Source organism: Canis aureus, chromosome 27 (assembly GCF_053574225.1).
Source record: "Canis aureus isolate CA01 chromosome 27, VMU_Caureus_v.1.0, whole genome shotgun sequence".
NCBI lineage: Eukaryota > Metazoa > Chordata > Mammalia > Carnivora > Canidae > Canis > Canis aureus.
In genome coordinates, this window is record NC_135637.1 from 35,506,098 (window position 1) to 35,523,653 (window position 17,556).

The window sequence follows — 17,556 nt, forward strand, 5'->3', positions numbered from 1 at the left end:
AGGGCCACTCCAGGAACAGGAGCCTCAGGCTGCAGCTGAGGATGCCCGTCACCCCAGGAGCAGGTCCAGGGAGCCTGGCAAGATGGCAGGAAGGAAGTCCACCTCGGGAGCATTTTCAGCCAGCCTGCCCCCACAGACTCACGCAGGGATGGGAACCCAGCCAGGCCGGCAGCATTTCTGTCCCTGGTGAACACACGGAAAAGCTCGTTGTTTAACAGGAAGTGTGACCATTCCCACATTCCAGCGCCAGCTGCTGGGGCCCACTTCCACCTGAGATCTGGTCCACAGCGGCTGGCTGCCCTGTGCTGCTGACAGCGCCCTGACAACTCTCACCTTGAGCAGGGAATGGGCCATCCCTGTGGGCTGGTGCCTAGGTAGCTCCTGGGAATCTGATCCCACTTGGGGAGGGGTCTGTAACCATGGTGGTGACAGGGATCCGTACTTCCTCAGGCTACCTCAGGCAGGGGAGCCCCCCACCGATCTGCACATACAGATGTGCACATTACGTGCCTACAGATACGCCGCATGCTCACAATGGGCTGTGCGGTCTGTGCACACATATGTGTCTAGGCCCACACATTCACTTGTGCACTAACAGCCACTAGCAGTGCTTGACTGCTATGTGGGGGACGGAAGGATCAGAGACAGGCCCTCAGGGGCCTCCTGCCTCCAAGCACATGCAAGGCAGAAATTCTCTCCATTACACGGGCAGCAAAGGGAGACTTGCAAAGTTCAACAACTTGAGGGAGAAAAAGGGGGACAGGGGCACAAGACATGATGACAGGGACCAGGAGGCTACAGTGGGTATTGTGAAGTGGGCACCTGGAGTCAGGTGGGAACACAGGACCAGAGCTGCACTGGCCCTGGGTTACCCTCCTGACTGCCACCATCCACGGCTCCCATTTGCATGATGATTTTTCGGTGGAGGAACATAGGGTCTTGGGAGTGGGAAAGCCACCATGCCCTAGGGAGCAGCACCCTGGATCAGGTACCTGGCCAACCCCATGCTTCCAGGACCTCATGAGCCATGAGATGTGGTACTCCCAGTGCCAGGTGTCCCTGCGCTGACCATGGAGCACCTGCACTTGGCCAGCTGTATGGCAAGTGTGGGCTCGCTGTCAGCCCAGGCCCCATGCTGCTCACGCATACAGGTGGAGAGCAGCCCAGGATATTCCTCTCCACTGTCAGGCAGCCCCACCCGGCAGGTGGATGAGCACCCACCACCCACAGGCCCCAGCCCTGGCTGTGCGCCCCTAAGGTCAGGAGAGAAGGAAGGGGCTGCCAAGGATACCCTACAGGCCAGGGGCTCCTCCCAGGTTTACCATCAACACCCCCGTAGCAAAGATCATGTTGCTCATTTACAAATGAGAACACCACAGTCCAAAGGGAAAGTGAGCTCAGGACTCCCGCTGTCTGGCACGGCACACTTGGCCAGGCCATCCACCAACACAGCACCCTTGGGGTTAAGGACCGACCACTGCTGGAGTTGAGCAATGGACATGCCATGGTCCACTGTACCACCCTCTCCATGTCTGTGTTTATGATGATGTGTCTTTTTAAAACTAGCCAAGACAACTTCGAGAACAAGGTGTCAGGGGCGGGGGTATGAGGGAGGGAATGCTTCTCTACCAAAAAATGAAGACTCACGATAAAGCCAGATAATTAGTGGGGGACAGACCAGACCAGAGCCAGGCATGTATGAGAAGGATGGACGGCGGCCAGGCTGGGCCAGCTTGGCATCCTTAACCTGGGGTGGGAAGGTCTGTGCCTGTGGGAAAAGGCGACATGGGGTCCTCCATTGGTCAGGGTAGGTCATGCTGTGGGGAACACAAACCCCTGAACTCAGCGGCTCACAGCTCAGATTCCCACTATTACACGCAGGTGGGCAGAGGGGCCCTGCTTGTCCCTGGCTACCTGATGATCACGGCAGAGCCCTCTGCACACCACACGTTAGTTACAAGCTGACTCGAGTCTATGTAAATGGCTTAAAACTGGAAAATACAGGTAATGTCTCTATACCCTTATGTAGGCAAAGATTTCTAAAATAGGAAAAAGAGTTGCCAGCATGTCCTGCTCCCACGGCCTGGAGAGGCCCCTGCAACCCACCACTCGCGATGCTCAAAGGGTGTGCACCACAGCACTGTTGGAAATTGCAAAAACGAGAAACAAGAAATCCATCTTGGGCATTATTATGGGCAAACTTGTCCCCCAACCCTCTCAAATTCATATGTTGAAGTTCTAATCCCCACCCCCCTGAGAATTTGACTCTATGTGGAAACAGGGCTCTGAAGAGGTAATTAAACTTAAATGAGGTCATACGGGTGGCCCCTCAGCCAACAGGCCTGGTGTCCTGATGAGAGGAATTAGGACAGGCACAGAGAGACAAGCACATGAGAACACGGGGAGACAGCGGCCATCACAAGCCAAGGGGACAACTGCAGGAGAGACCACCTTGCCAGCACCTTGATCTTGGGCTTCTGGCCTCCAGGACTGTGAAATATACATTGTTGTTTAAGGCCTGCAGCCTTAGTAGACACGGGCACCTATCCTTGGGTACTGATGCAGGCCTGCCCCGACTCTGGTGATGGCTGCACTGGTGAGTGCCATGTTCACCTTCTCCATGCTGATGGCCCCACTCCACGGGAGGATTAGCCGCTCATCCTCAGGACTCAGGTGTCATCTGGCAGCTTCCTTTGGACACAGTAACGGAAAAGCAGTGACAAGCATCACTTGTGGTTCACTGTGGCCTTTCCCCTGCCTCTGTGATTGTGGAGAAATGTGTCCAGTGAACTCCTGTCAGCACGATCCTCTGCAATGGGCAGGGGGCAGCCCGGCTGGTCTTCAACAGATGAATAGTGAGATGTGGGAGGTTTTTACTGCAGCACGATCTGGCTCTTCCTGACTGATATGACAGGACAACAGCTCTATTTACCTCACTCCTTACTAGAGGAACTTCGGGCTGTTTCCAGTTTTGCTGTTAAGGCAGTGACTCATCACTAGGCACTCGACAGGGGTCAAGCCACTGCACGGACCTTATCTCATTCAATCTTCCCACTGCCTTATGAGGTCAGGTGACAACAGGGACCACAGGCTTGCAAGTGGCAGCAAGGTGTGACTGGGCTCAAGTCCATGCTCTGAAGCCCACATCTAGGAACGGACAACAGCCATCTGCACATAGGCAAGTGGTCAGGGTCTCTGTGCACAGAAATGTTATGTGAGTGAATAGCAATATTTGATATTTCTACCAGTGGCAAGAAACAGTCTATTTCTCCATACCTCAGCAATTCTGGATATCGAGAACTTCTAAAGTCCTGTGATCTCAGAAAAAAAAAAAAAAAAAATCACCCACACTTCCCTGTAGTTAACTTCTATGATTTTTCTAAAATATTAAAATCTTTAATTCATCCAGAGTGGAGCCTGGCAGAGTGAGGTGGGTATCCAGTTTTACTATTTTCCAGATGGCTAACCAGTTGGTCCAGCTCCTTTTACTGAATAATCCACTTCACCCCCATTAATTTGAAACAATACCTTTAGCATGAACTAAATTCCTGCATTTATTTGGCTTTATTTCAAAGTTCTCTATTTTCCTCTGTTCATCCGTCCACACCAATTCTAAGTACTTTCATTGTTGCAGCTTTATAAAAAGTTCTCTCTCATAGGACCTTAGCCATAATACTCTGGCATTAAAATTTTCCTTGGAGACATGTACTTTAAAAACCATCCTATAGTGCCTACTGTGTCCTATCTTTAGGAAATAAAATCAGGTTATTTCCAAGGCAAGTAAGTGACAGGCACGATGATCTGGTAGGCAGACGCCAGCATATCAGCCAATCCTGGGCACATCCGGCAAACCCGGCCAGACCGTCCTGCTCCTAGCAGCAGCCTCCTCTAGCCCACCTGCATGTGAAGAGCTGGGAATGGCAAGTGACCCAAGGATCCTCCTCCCATCATACACGGCAGGGCCTCCTCTGCTGGCTCTCTGTGTTCCTTCTACACCCACAGCATGGGAAAGCAGCTAGGTCGTTGCATGTGCCGAAAGACAGGGCACAGCAATGGCTGCCACTGAAACTGTCACTTTGCAACAGCATACACACTGCCTGTCTGCAAGGCCAGGCCCCCCCATTCTCTCCTGATCCCATCCACAAGGGCACCCAGGAACTAGCAAACTTGCCTTTGCCACTGAGGCCCTGCCCTCATTTCTTTTCCAGTGTAATGAGAGCCCAACCACAGTGAGTCCCATTTTCCAAATTAAAACAGGTGATCTGACCTCTCTGCAGATCTTCTTGGGCCTGCCTTGGGAGAGGTGGCCCTCAACTACAAACAAGGCAGCAAGAGCTGTTTGGGGCCCAAGGGGAAAAGGCCCATCAGAACCATGAGGTCAGAAGGGAAGATGACAATGGGGGTGGGAGGGTAGGAAGGGAAGATGGCAATCTTGAGCTGAAAGGGATTCACTTCAGGTCCACTAAATGTAGATGAGAAAGGTGCCCTGTGCAGAGGCCAGCAATAGTGGGGGTGTCAACCAAGTGAGTAGGTCATCACCCCAGAGTAACCCCAGGTTCTATTGTCAGAGACATCTTACCAGCCTAAAAGATATTGCCAACAGTATCAGACCCACTGGCAGGCCAGGGGCCGGGGGTAGGAAGCAGTCTGAGCTGGGTCTGCAAAAGGTCCAAACTAAGTGATCGCGTGGAAGGGCAGCAGTGCATCCAGGGCTGGGATACAATGCACAGGGACTTCCGACCTTGATCAGGATCAAGGCTGCACAGTGGTTTCTTCTGTCAGCTTGCTTGTTTGCTTTTAAGTTCTATCAGCTTCCCACTTATTTCTAAGACTTGCAACTGTTTTATTTATAAGACATCTATGCCTTAAAATGGTTCACACATAAAACCATCTGAACCCAGAGCCTTTAAAGTCACAATTACTAAATTAAATAATCTCAACAATGTCTATTTTACTTAAAATTTTTACCAGATGTTCGCTTATTACTATTTTTTCTCTACAATAAGTAGTTTTTTAATTTTTTAAATTTTGTTTAATTTGTCAACATAGGGTAAAACACCCAGTACTCATAGTATCATGTGTCCTCCTCAATGCCCATCACCCAGGTACCCTATAAAGTAACTACTTTTAACAGCTGTTCACATTTCCACTATTTTTTCTTCCTACTTTCCAGGAAAGTGTTGTTTCCACAATTGTTAAACTGAAGGGGCTTGACGTTCTTGGTGAATTGTCCCTCTGGGAAGGTGCACTGTACCCCCCACCCCTCCCCGTGTTAAACTTGGCTTAAGGGAGCTTCTGAGCTCAGTTCTCATTATTAGAAAATCCATCCTTGTGCAGAACAGGTCTTTCTTCATTCCAATCCTCTGGCCCCTGGGCCTCACAGCTCTGGTCGGCTGCTTGCTTCTCACTTCACCTCCAGATTTTAAATCAGTTCTCAAGATCACACTCCACTCGCCAAGCCTCCCTTTCCTGCCTGTTCAGCCTAACTCCTTCCTTCAACCAGACCCTTCAATTCTCAAAGCCCCACCAGAAACCACACCTCCAACAGTGACCTAGAACACTCATGGCTAGGGCCTAGCCTGTTCCCAACAGAACAGGCAACAGTGTTCCTGCCAACAAAATAAAGGCTCTGCTCGTCAGTAGCCATCACACCACAAACTGAGCGATGGTTTCAACATGTTTAATGAGCACCAACTGTGTACCAGGAACACGAAGCTGATCAAGATAGAGCCCCTGCCCTAGAGGCTCACAGTCTACCCAAAGACACAAGTCATTTAAAGGGCTCTGGTTTAAGTGCTGAGTCACCAATATGCAGGAGTGGGCAGGGAGGCAGGGACTGCTGAAGAGCAGAAAGTGGGAGGGCAACATGGGCAAAGGTACTGAAACACAGAAATTCATGCCAACTTCTGAAGAAAACCAGGTGTAACTAGAATGTTAAAATACAAAAGGGGAAAATGCCTGGCATTGAATTGACACTGGCAAGGCGGCCTGGATCCCACCTTCCGAGCTGGCCAAGGCTGCTGGTAAAGCCGTAGGGAAGCATCTTTCTCTGCCATCCCACTCATACTAAATGACCAAAATGGCTACTTTCCCCACTCAGCCTTCCTTAAATTCCAGCCCAGAGGACAGAGGTCAGAGGGAGCCAAGATGGGGAAGGGGGCCGATGTAGAGACACCAACCAGAGACAGATCCAAACAGGGCTGCCATGGCAGACCTAGTCCAGCCCAGCCAAGGGGCCTGGGGAGGAGGGCGGTTATAAAAACATACAAATATCTGATGGGGACTACTGTATGGAACTCTGTCTCATCAGTGGGAACGCAGCTGAGAGCCTAGTGGGAGGCAGCCTGTAGGCCACTGAGGAAGTCAGAGGATGAGGGACACAGCATAGAGCCCAATATCCTGCTGTAATAGAAGATGGGGTGGTAAAGGGGACAAGGCGGCTGTTTGTGCTCAGAGCAGAGCCCAAACAAGTGTACCTCCTGCCCAGCAAGAAAACAAGTGGATAGGGCAATACCTGGCACGCTATATCTAGAGTCATCTGGGAACACCACCCTGTCCTTTAGGGGGCCGTGGAGTTCCTTGGCTATGCAGGCCACTTCATCACAAGGAGCACTGCTACAGCCTGGGCTGTGTTCAGAATCCAGGGCGGTGGGGTAGGAGAAACTGCTAGGCCTCCTGGGGCCTCTGGGGTATCTGCCACCCGCTGTAAGGTACCTAAAGATGCCTTCTGGTCTCCCTGTGTCTCAGAAACCTCCTCCTCTGTCTTCTGGGTTTCTGGACTCCCTGGTGGAACTGGATCTGGTTTCTGGGAAGGCAGATTAGCAGATCCTGAAAGTACAGGGACAATTGTGGGGGTCACCTCCCCTGGCTGGGATGAGGCTGGCCCCATAGGACCAGGATCAGTGCTGCATGCAGAACTGGACAAGGTAAGGACTCCATAGACCCAGGGCTGTTCTCCTTGGCCCACTGCTGTTCAGGGAGAATATTTCTGGATGTAGAGCTGGAATTACCAACAGCAGGGGTGGCCACAGTGATTGGGCCAGCACCCATGGTAAGGGCTGGGGCATCTGAACACCTAAGTACTACCCACCACAGGCAGCTGTGGGGCCACTGGTGGCTGGCTTGAGACAGAGGGCTGGGGGGCAAGGTGCTGCAGCATGGTACTTAGTGAAACTATTCAGGTCTTAAGCAACTTCCTTGAGATCCCGGCAGAAGAGCTCACCATCATCAGGAAGGGGCAGGTCCCCATCGAGTTAGGGGGCTGCCCACACCTGTGCTCACCCCGTCAGGTACCCTAGGATCTCGAAAATGCAGCTGAGGTTCTCCAGACAGTGCTCAAAGCAAAAGGACATATCAGTCCAGTTGCCGTGGGGAGTCATCAAAGGTGTGTGGGTCTGAGACTGGCACCCAGTGGAAGTCCACCCTGGGGGCCATGGGTTGGGCATGTGCAGAGCCAGGGGCCCCCTTTCTGTGGGCTTACCGCCAGGAGCACTAATGGCCGTGCTCTTCTGCTCCATGGTCATGTGCACACACACAGGGTCCCCACAGCAGGGCTGCTCAATCCAGGGATCCACTGGAGGGGTGTATGTGACCCCAGGAAAGACCTGGTCCATCTGCTGCCAAGGGTGTGCGCTGGCGTAAGGCTGCCGCCTGGATGGGATTGCGAGGGCCCCGCCAACAGCGCTGGCCATGAGACATGGAGGGAGCACAGAGGAGTTGCCATGTCGACTACAAGAGGAAGGAGGAAGACAGGAAGAGATGGCGCAGCAGAAGGGGTGGTAATGACACAACTGGACAGAGACGGGCTGAAACGGGGTGTGGCAAACCCAGGTGTTCCAGGCAAGTGCTGAGGGTCAGAGGAGCTGGCAGCTGCGGCCTCAGGCGAGCTGAGAAGAGCTGATGGGACTGTCAGATGCAGGCCACCATCCAAGGCAACCTGTCCAAAAACAAGGTGGGGAAGAGCGGGAACTAGGCCCAATCATCTGCACCGTGCAGCAGTAGGAGGCAATATGCAGGCAAACCCCCGGTACCCAAATAGGAGCTCTGAGTGGAAGGAGGGCCCAGGAGGCAGGCCTGGGAGGTCTGAGAAGGTGGGCAAATCCCACCTGCAAAGTTTCAAGGGCAAAGTGTGACGGCAGATGCGTTGTTAGTCCCAGGGGAAGGAAAGGAGGCCAAATTGGAACCCCCAGGACTTCCTTCGATGGCCTGGCTGGCTGTCAGGGAGTTTCAGGAGAAAAACAGTAGCAACCTTTTACTGAGTGCTCTATCTGTGCCAAACATACCCCCTGATGAGGTCGGTACTCTTGTTGAATCAGAGCAGAGTGCTGAGTGAAGTCACTAGTCTGTGGCCACACACTAACCAATAAGTGAACAAAGGCGGCTGAACCTGGCTCCAAAGACCACACTTAACCAGCACACACCACTACGCTGGCTATGAACTACCCTTCAATCCACCGAGGAGGGCCCTAGTCACCCGAAACACTGTGACTGTCAAGTAAGCAGACTGTGTCACAAGACCCTTTAACCTCAAAGCACTAGGAGTTTGGAAGGTGCTACCTGCCTGCCCAACAGAGGCCTTGGGACCTGGTGTTCTCTGTGCACTCCAGCCTCCCCACTCGTGCTTTCCAGAGTCACCTCATCACTCAGAGTGCAGCCTGCTGGTAAGAACACTTCACCTCGAACACCAACTCCTTGTATTCCCATCCCAGGGAGAGAGCCCAGCATCAAAAACCCCCCAGGTTTAATCCCACTTGATGCCTTTTCATTCACCATCCCAAAGTCACTCCTGTAAAGGGCCTAGAGAGCAGTGGTCATCAACCCTGAGCAGCCCAAAGAGCCCCAAAGTGGAAAAGGAAGCTGCAACCATCACCAGATACAGTTCCCTTCCAACGCCAGGAGCCCTCTCCCCAGGCTCTCACACTGTCCAGCCTTATAGCGGCCATCTCCTCAGTCTCTCTGTAAAGGGACATCCACTCATTGTCAACACAGAACACACTTCACAACCCCTCCATACACACCCTGAGGCTCCATCAGCTCACACCTAGGGGCACCACGGCCTGCACACACCTTTGTGCACAGTTGCCCGTGTGTTTAACTACTCCTATCCCCATCAGAGTGAGTTCCTCCAGGGAGACACAGCTCTGCCAGTCTTCCTGCTGAGCACCTCCCTGGGCAGCCTGAATCACTCGAAGCTGCTAGGGCCACGAGCACCTACCTGTGCCACCAAGCTCTCAGGTACGGCCCTCACTCTGGGGAGTTCCTCCACCTGAAAGCCCTTCCCGACCTAACACAGGAAAATAATATGCTAGAACCTGCCAGCAGCAGTGACCCAAGGGGCAGCACACAAATGCAGTCCGCTCGTGAGTTCAGCTCAGTCCGAGTTCTGACAACCAATGACCATGAACCCCTGTGACCAACCACCGCACTCCAGCTCCTGCCACCAGTCTGAGGTTAAATGCCAGGCTGCGTGCACAACCCGTGCCCAGGAGACAGTGCACGCTACAGGTCCGTGCCCTGGCTTCCTCGCAGTCCCGGGCTCCCACCCCAAGCGGCACCCTAGCTGTCCCTGCCGGCTCATCAGCAAGCCTGTGTGCCCCCTACAGCCCGAGGGAGGAGGCTCCCTCGCTGCGAGCAGCCAGCCCCGCTTGGGCCTGGGCCTTCCGCCTGGGTCTCTGCGCGCTTTCGGGCCTCGGCTCCCGGCTCCCGGCGCGTGGGCCTCTGGCCCGCCTCTCCGCGCCCTGACGCTGAGGGTGGGCCCTCCTCCCGGACCGCACAGCCGGGCCTCGGCGCAGGCACCGGGACGCACGCGCACCGGCCTCCGCACAGCCAGCAAGCGCCCGGCGCGGGGCGCGTCCTCAGCTCCGAGGAGACCGGGAGCAAGCGGAGGGCAGGCCCGGCCCGCACACGCCGTGCAGGGCCCCCACCCGGGGAGTGGGCAGAAAGCGGCCGGCCTACCTGAGGCTGCGCCGGGCGGCCGTGAGGCGGTCGCGGGCTGCGGCGGAGGCTGCGGGCCGGCGTCCCTCCCAGGGCGAGTCCCAGCGCCACCTACAAAGTGCAGAACAAGACCGGCCGCCGTGAGCGGGGGCGGGCCGCGGGGGGACCACCCGGAACGGCCCCAGGACCTGCCGGGTCCCCGGCGCGGACCGGGACACCGGGGCCCGCCGTGCGGACACACCGGGCGCTGGAGGGAGATGGGGGGCGGGGCTCCGCCGGCAGCTCGGGCTCCCGCCGCCCCACTAACCCTGCGGCCCCGGGCGGCAACCTTCCCGGCCCGCGCCGCCGTCGGAGCCCCGCCGCCCCGCGCAGCCACGCCCCCCGCGTGCGCGCCGCCGCCCCCACGGCCCACGCCGCCGCCCTGCGGGGCCGCGCCTGCGCCCTGAGCCCGGGGGCCCGCCGCCGCGCAGGCGCCCCAGCCCTTGCCAGCGCGGCGGGGCGGCGCGGGGCCTCATGGGAGCGCGCTCTACGGGCGGCGCGCAGTGCCTGGAGCGCGGCGGGTGTACGCAGGCGCGGGGCGCGGGGCGGAGGGGCCGGGCGCCCACCCCGCTCCTCCAGGCGCGGCCGAGCCGCTGCCGCCGCCCTGTATCCGCGGGGCACCGGGACGCTGCGGGCGTCAGGAGGGGGGCTGGGCGTCCAAGGGGCAGCGGCGCTGCTGAGGAGGGTCTCGCCCCGGGGCCCCGAGCGCGAGCTATACGGTTCCACTACCCCGGGCGGGGCTGGCGGAGGGCCCCCTGCGCGCCTCGGGTGGCGAGGGCAACCAGGGCTGGGTGCTGCCCACCCGCGGGTGCAGGACGGGGGAAGGGCGGGAGCACGGGCAAGGTGCTGCCCACCCGCGGGCGCAGGACGGACAGCGGGCGCGGAGGGCAGGCGGCCAGGGCAGGGTGCTGCCCACGGGTGGCATGCCCACCCAGCACCCAGAGACCGTGGGAGCCGGTGCACGCCCGCGTCTTCCCTCCCTGGCCAGCGGAGAGGTGGGAGGGGCCCCCGCCACCCAGAGACCAGGTGCCCTGGGGGCCAAGGCCCTGGATGCAGGCCCGAGGTTACTGAGCCGTCAGTAGCCTGATTCACTGGAAAGGATGTTTCTCAAGGCGAACACACACGTAAGAGACCAGCTCCCTCTCTGCCCTGGTCTAGTGACTCCTTTCATGCAAACATCTCTGAAATGTTATCTGCATTTACACCCAAACTCGCTCACTTTGATCTCTGAAATGCGAATCAAAGATCACATTGTACCTTTACTTGGGTCTGTGGGGCTTGCAGCCGCCTCCGCCAAAAATAATAAAAGTGGCACCCAGCCAGGAAACGCCTCCTTGAAGTGTGAATGAAACTTGTATTTTTCGGTTGTATCTTTCCTAATTGACCTGATAATTTAAACTTCCTGCCTCAGAGGAGAGGGGGAGTTCCCGGCAATTTGGCACTAGGCCGCTCAGGCCAGCTCAAGGCCGCCGCGGAGACGGCAGCGGGCTCCTGGGGAGAACGAATCCAACCCGGCCAGGCTGTCAGAAGTCCCCCTTTTTTGATTCATATTGCTATTTTTCATTTAGGCCATCCGCTATGTATGTAAATTTTTAATTGTGGTGAAGTATGCATAACAAGATGTACCCTTTTAAAGCCATTTCTAGGGGATCCCTGGGTGGCTCAGCGGTTGAGCACCTGCCTTCGGCCCAAGGCATGATCCTGGAGACCTGGGATCGAGTCCCACGTCGGGCTCCTTGCATGGAGCCTGCTTCTCCCTCTGCCTGTGTCTCTGCCTCTGTGTGTGTCTTTCATGAATAAATAAACAATATATTTTTTAAAAATTCTAAGTGTACAATTCAATGTCATTAAGTGTATTCACACTGTTGTGTGACCTTCCCCACCACCCATCTCCAGAACTTTTTCACCACCCAACGGGAGCTGTACCCATCCTAATTCCTCACCAAGACCTCTGTCCTAGCCTCTGGTGACCTCTATTCCACTTTGGGTGAATTTGCTCATTCAGGTACCTCATCTAAGTGGAATCATACATTATTTGTCATTTCATTTAGAATAATGTTTAAGACGTTCATGGTGTAGCACCTATCAGAATTTTTTTCAAAGATTGTATTTATTTGAGAAAGAGAGGGGCAGAGGAGGAGAGCCCAAATGTTGGAGAGGGAGAAGCAGGCTGCCCATCCAGCAGGGGCCCTGAGGTGGGGCTCTATCTCAGGACCCTGGGATCACAACCTGAGCCAAAGGCCCCTGCTTAACCGACTGAGCCACCTAGGCGTCCCTATCAATTTTTCTTCCTTTTTAAGGCTGAATAATAATAATATCGACATCCCACATTTTGTTTTTCCACTCAGCTGTCAATGGCCACTAGGGTTGCTTCCATCTTTAGGGTATTGTGACTAACACTGCTGTTAACATGGGTGTGCAAGTATCTGAGTCCTGCTTTCAATTCTTTTAGGGATATACCTGGGAGTGGAATCGCTGAATCATATGGTAATCCTGTATTTAACTTTTTGAGAAACTGCCAGACTTTTCCACAGCAGTTGCCTCAGTTTATGTTCCCATCAGCAATGCACAAGAGCTCCGATTTCTCCACATCCTCCCAAACACTTATTCTTTTCTGGGTTTGTTTGCTTGTTTGTGTTTTCTCAGTAGTAGCCATCTTAATGGGTGTGAAGTGGTATTGCATGGTTTTAATTTTAGTGATGAGTGAAATTCAGTATCTTTTCATGTATTTGTTGGCCATTTGTATATGTTCTTTGGAGAAGTGTCTGTTCAAGTCCTTTGCCCATTTTTTAATTGGTTATTTTTGCTTTGTTGTTGAGTTGTAGTTCTTTGTAGATTTTGGATATTAATCTCTTATCAGATATATACTTTGTGAATATTTTCTCTCATTCTGTGGTTTATCTTTTTAGTCTCTTGATGTTTTCCTTTGAGGCACAAAACTTTCAAGTTTTGATAGAAGCAGTTACTCATTTTTTTCTTTTGTTATTTTGGTGTCATATCCAGATCATTGCCAAATCCAATGTTGTGAAAATCTTCCCATTTTTTCCCCTAAGAATTTTATAGTTTTAACCCTTGGGTTTAGGTCTTTGGTCCATTTCAGTTATTTTTTATATGACTTGGTTTAAGATAAGGATTCAACTTTTTTTTTTTTTGCATGTGGATATCTATTTTTCCTAGTGCCATTTATTGAAAAGACTTTCCCATTGAATAGTTTTGACACCCTTGTCAAAAATCAATTGACAATATAAGCAATGGTTTATTTCTGGAACCTCTATTTTATTCCATTGGTATCTGTGTCTGTCACTATGTCAAACAGTCTTGGTTACTGTAGCTACATAATAAGTTTTGAAATCAGAAAGCGTTGAGTCCTCCAATTTCATTCATTTTTTTCCAAGATTATTTTGGCTATTGGGGATCCTTGAGATTCTATATGAATTTTAGGATGGGTTTTCCTATGTTTACAAAAAAAAAACAAAAACAACACTGTTGGGATTTTGATAGGGATTGCCTTTTTTTGGGGGGGGGATTGCCTTTAATCTATATATCACTTGGTATAGTATGGATATTCCAATAATATTATTGTCTTCTGGTCTGTGAGTATGGGATGTCTTTCTATTTATTTAGGTCTTCTATGATTGCTTTCAGTGATGTTTTGTAGTTTTTAGTGTGCAAGTCTTTCTTTGGTTAAATTTATTCCTATATATTTTATTCTGCTTGATGTTATTATAAGTAGGATTATTTTCTTAATTTCCTTTTCAGATTGTTCATAGTTGGGGTATAAAGATGCAGCCTGTTTATGTGTGTTGATTTTGTATCCTACAACTTTGTAGAATGTATTTATTAGCTCTACCAGTGTTTTTGTGGAATGTTTAGAGTTTTCTACATAGAAGATCATGTCATCTGTGAACAGAGATAATTTTACTTCTTCCTTTATAATTTGAATCCCTTTATTTATCTTTCTTGTCTTATTGCTCTGGCTAGCACTAAGTTGAATAGAAGTGGCAAGAGCAGCATCCTTGCCTAAGATCAAAACTTAATATGATCTTAGAGGCAAAGCTTTCAGTTTTCACCATTGAGTGTGATGTTGGTTGTGGGATTTTGCATATGACTTTTGTCATATGGAGGAAGTGTCCTTCTAGTCTTAGTTTACTGAATGTTATATCATGAAAAAGCACTGAATTTTGTCATGCTTTTTGCTATATCAATTGAAATTACCATGTTTATTTCCCTTTTTCTATTGATATAGTGTATTACATTGATCTTGAAATATGTATGTGCATATATATGTGTATATATATATATACACACACACACACACACACACATAATATATTTTTAAAGATTTTAACTTCCCTGTAGGCTGAGTCCTAACAGGGAAGGACATTTTCACCCAGGGAGGTGAGGTAACTCTGCTGAACCCACCAAGTGTCCAGAATGTGAACTCAAGGTTTTCATTGGATAATGAAGCAGGAGTCAGCCCATTTCACATAGGGAGAAGCTAGGCTTCATAAAGGCCAAGCCTAGTCTGAGAGATGATAAACTTGGGAGTCCCTACCCAGCTTGCAGCCCCTCCTTTGGAAATGCACCCACTTGTGTTGGGTGTCAGATATGAGTGTTTCAGTTAGAAGGCCCAGAGGCAGTGGTCAGGCAAGGGGCATTGGAACAAGGACTTTGGCTCTGAAGTGTTCAGGGTTGATGTTGGCGCTGTGTTTCCAGAGCACAGGGACAAGGAAGCAGGGACACAGCCCAAGGGAGATGATGCCAGCGCCTCTACAGCCTATCTGTGCCCCTTGCACCTGGACCTTCATCAGAGGCCTTTCCCAGAACCTGTTGGTAGATGCCTGAGCCCAGAACCAGGAATACCAGGATCTCTCTGTTCAGCCAGTATCTTTATCATTCTACCAAAAGTTTCCCTAAAAATATAGAGGTAAGTCCTTTGGCGCCTTCTCAAAGGTCCCACTTTCCAGAAAAGGTCTCTTTCCTCTTCTTCTGGTACGGCTGTGCCCTAAGTGATTAGCATGAGATGCCTTCCAACTTAGCCAGGTGGCTGGGCACCTGAGCCTGGTGTCCCTGGTGTTCCTTGTGCTTCAGCCTTCTTATGGACTTGAATGTTTGTGTCCTCCTGAAATGCATACCTTGAAATCCTAACCCCTAACGTGATGGTGTTAGGAGGTGTGGCTTTTGGAGCCCTCATGAATGAGATTAGTGCCGTTATAGAAGAAACCTCACACAGCTCCCTCACTCCTTCTGCCATGTGAGGACCCAGGAGAAGTTGGCTGTCTATAAATCAGAAAGTGGGTTCTTACCAGACATCAGACCGGCTGGTGCATTGATCTTGGATTTCCTAGCATCCAGAACTAAAAGAAATAAATTTCTGTTGCTTATAAATTAGCAACAGGCTATGGTATTCTGTAATAGCAGCCCGAACTAAAACGAGCCTTTGGAAACCATTGTTGTCTTTGTCAGTGTCTTCACATTCTCTCTTTTTTACTCTTTTTAAATTGAGGTAAGATTTACGTCAACAAAATTCACAGACCTTAAAAGCACAGTTCCATGAATTTTGTGCAGGAAGCCACCACCACACACAATTAAGCTATAAAACACTCCATTACCCAGAAAGCGTTTCCATCCCTCATAGGTCTTGTTCTGATCTCTACTGCATAGCTTTATCTTGCCCGTTCTGGAACTTCTTACCCCTGGGATCCTAATAGCATGGACTCTGTGTTTGATGCAGTATTTGTAAGATTCATCTGTGTTACGGTTGCAAGGGTCTCATTTGTTATTGCTGGGTGGCCCCCATTGCATAACTACACAGTTCGTTCATCTAATCTCCTGTTAATGGACTTCCCGGTGACTTTTAGTTTAGAGCTATCAAGAATAAAGCGATGAGCATTTTTTTTTTTTTTTACTGATTTATTTATTTATTTATTTATTTATTTATTTATTTATTTATTTATTTATTTATTTATGATAGACACAGAGGAGGGGGGCAGAGACACAGGAGGAGGGAGAAGCAGGCTCCATGTCCGGAGCCCGACGTGGGACTCGATCCCGGAACCCCAGGATCACGCCCTGGGCCAAAGGCAGGCGCCAAACCGCTGAGCCACCCAGGGATCCCCACGATGAGCATTCTTGAAAAAGTTCTTTTTGTGGACATAGGGGTTAGTTTCTTTTTTTTTTTTTAATTTTTTTTTAATTTTTATTTATTTATGATAGTCACAGAGAGAGAGAGAGGCGCAGAGACACAGGCAGAGGGAGAAGCAGGCTCCATGCACCGGGAACCCGACGTGGGATTCGATCCCGGGTCTCCAGGATCGCGCCCTGGGCCAAAGGCAGGGGCCAAACCGCTGCGCCACCCAGGGATCCCGGGGTTAGTTTCTTTGGGAGAAATCTCTAGGAGTTGACTTGCTGGGTCATGGGGTAGGTACATATATTTAACTCTAAGAAGCTGCCAAAAGTTTTCCAAAGTATCTAGAACTTTTATACTTCCTCCAGCAAAGCGTGCAAATTCCAATTGCTCCACATCCTCACCAACACGTGATATTGTCGGTCTTTTTAGTTGTAATCATTCTGGCAGGAATGGAGTGGCATTTCATGGTGGTTCAGTTTCCCTGACAACTAATGATGTCCATGCTTTTATGTGGTTGTTTGTCATCTTTTATTAATTTATAAGAATTTTTGCATGCATTCTTAATTTAAAAGTGTTTGTCAGATATATGTATTGTATATATGTTCTCTCAGTCTGTCACTTTCCTCTTCATTTTCTTAAAGATACCCTTTGAAGAATAGAAGCTTCCCATCTTGGTGGCTAGTGTTTTTTGCACCCTAAGAACCCTTGCTACCTAACAGTTTTTACTCTATGTGTTTCTAGATGTTCTATTGTTTTAGTTTTTACTTGCAGGTCTATGGTATATTTTGAATCAATTTTTGTGTATGATATGAGTTACGAGTTGAAGTTCATTTTTATCCATATGGACATTCCATTTTCTTTTTTTTTTTTTGACATTCCATTTTCTAGCACCATTTGTTTGTTTTTTTAAATACTTGATTTCTTTATTTATTTTTAAATATTTTATTTATTTATTCATGATAGACATAGAGAGAGAGAGAGAGGCAGAGACACAGGCAGAGGGAGAAGCAGGCTCCATGCAGGGAGCATGACGCGGGACTTGATCCCGGGACTCCAGGATCATGCCCTGGGCCAAAGGCAGGCGCTAAACCACTGAGCCACCCAGGGATCCCCTCTAGCACCATTTGTTAACACAAAAACTATCCTCTTCTCAACTGCATTACCTTGGCAGTTTTGTTAAAATCCAGTTGTCACATTTGTGTGGTTCTAATTCTGGACCCTCTATGCTGTTCCACTGATCTTTGTCCTTAGGCAGAAAACATATTGTATTACTTATTGTAGCTTTAGAGTAAGACTTGCAATCAGATAATTAAGTCCTGCAACTTTGTGTTCTCTTTTCCAAATGCTTTTAGCTATTCTAGTTTTTTTACACTTCCATAGAAGATTTAGAATCAATTTGCCAATTTCTATGAAAAATCAGCTTGTCAATTTCTAATGAAATTTTGGTTAGGATT

The 17,556-nt window shown here is 50.5% G+C and overlaps 1 protein-coding gene across 5 annotated transcripts in view; it reads right to left on the reverse strand.

Annotated features, from left to right (window-relative positions):
* GNB1L (G protein subunit beta 1 like) overlaps positions 1-10,225 on the reverse strand; it is a 59,691-nt gene extending 49,466 nt beyond the window's left edge. For 2 of the 5 annotated variants that reach the window (XM_077874719.1, XM_077874715.1), the window contains exon 1: positions 2,452-2,520. In XM_077874719.1, coding sequence (XP_077730845.1) covers positions 2,452-2,505 — 54 coding nt within the window. In that variant the 5' untranslated portion in view covers positions 2,506-2,520. Of the gene's footprint in view, positions 1-2,451; positions 2,521-2,613; positions 2,692-7,480; positions 7,621-9,954 lie in introns of those variants that run through there. The other 3 variants (XM_077874717.1, XM_077874718.1, XM_077874716.1) reach the window with 3 other exon arrangements.
* Positions 10,226-17,556: the final 7,331 nt, after the last annotated feature.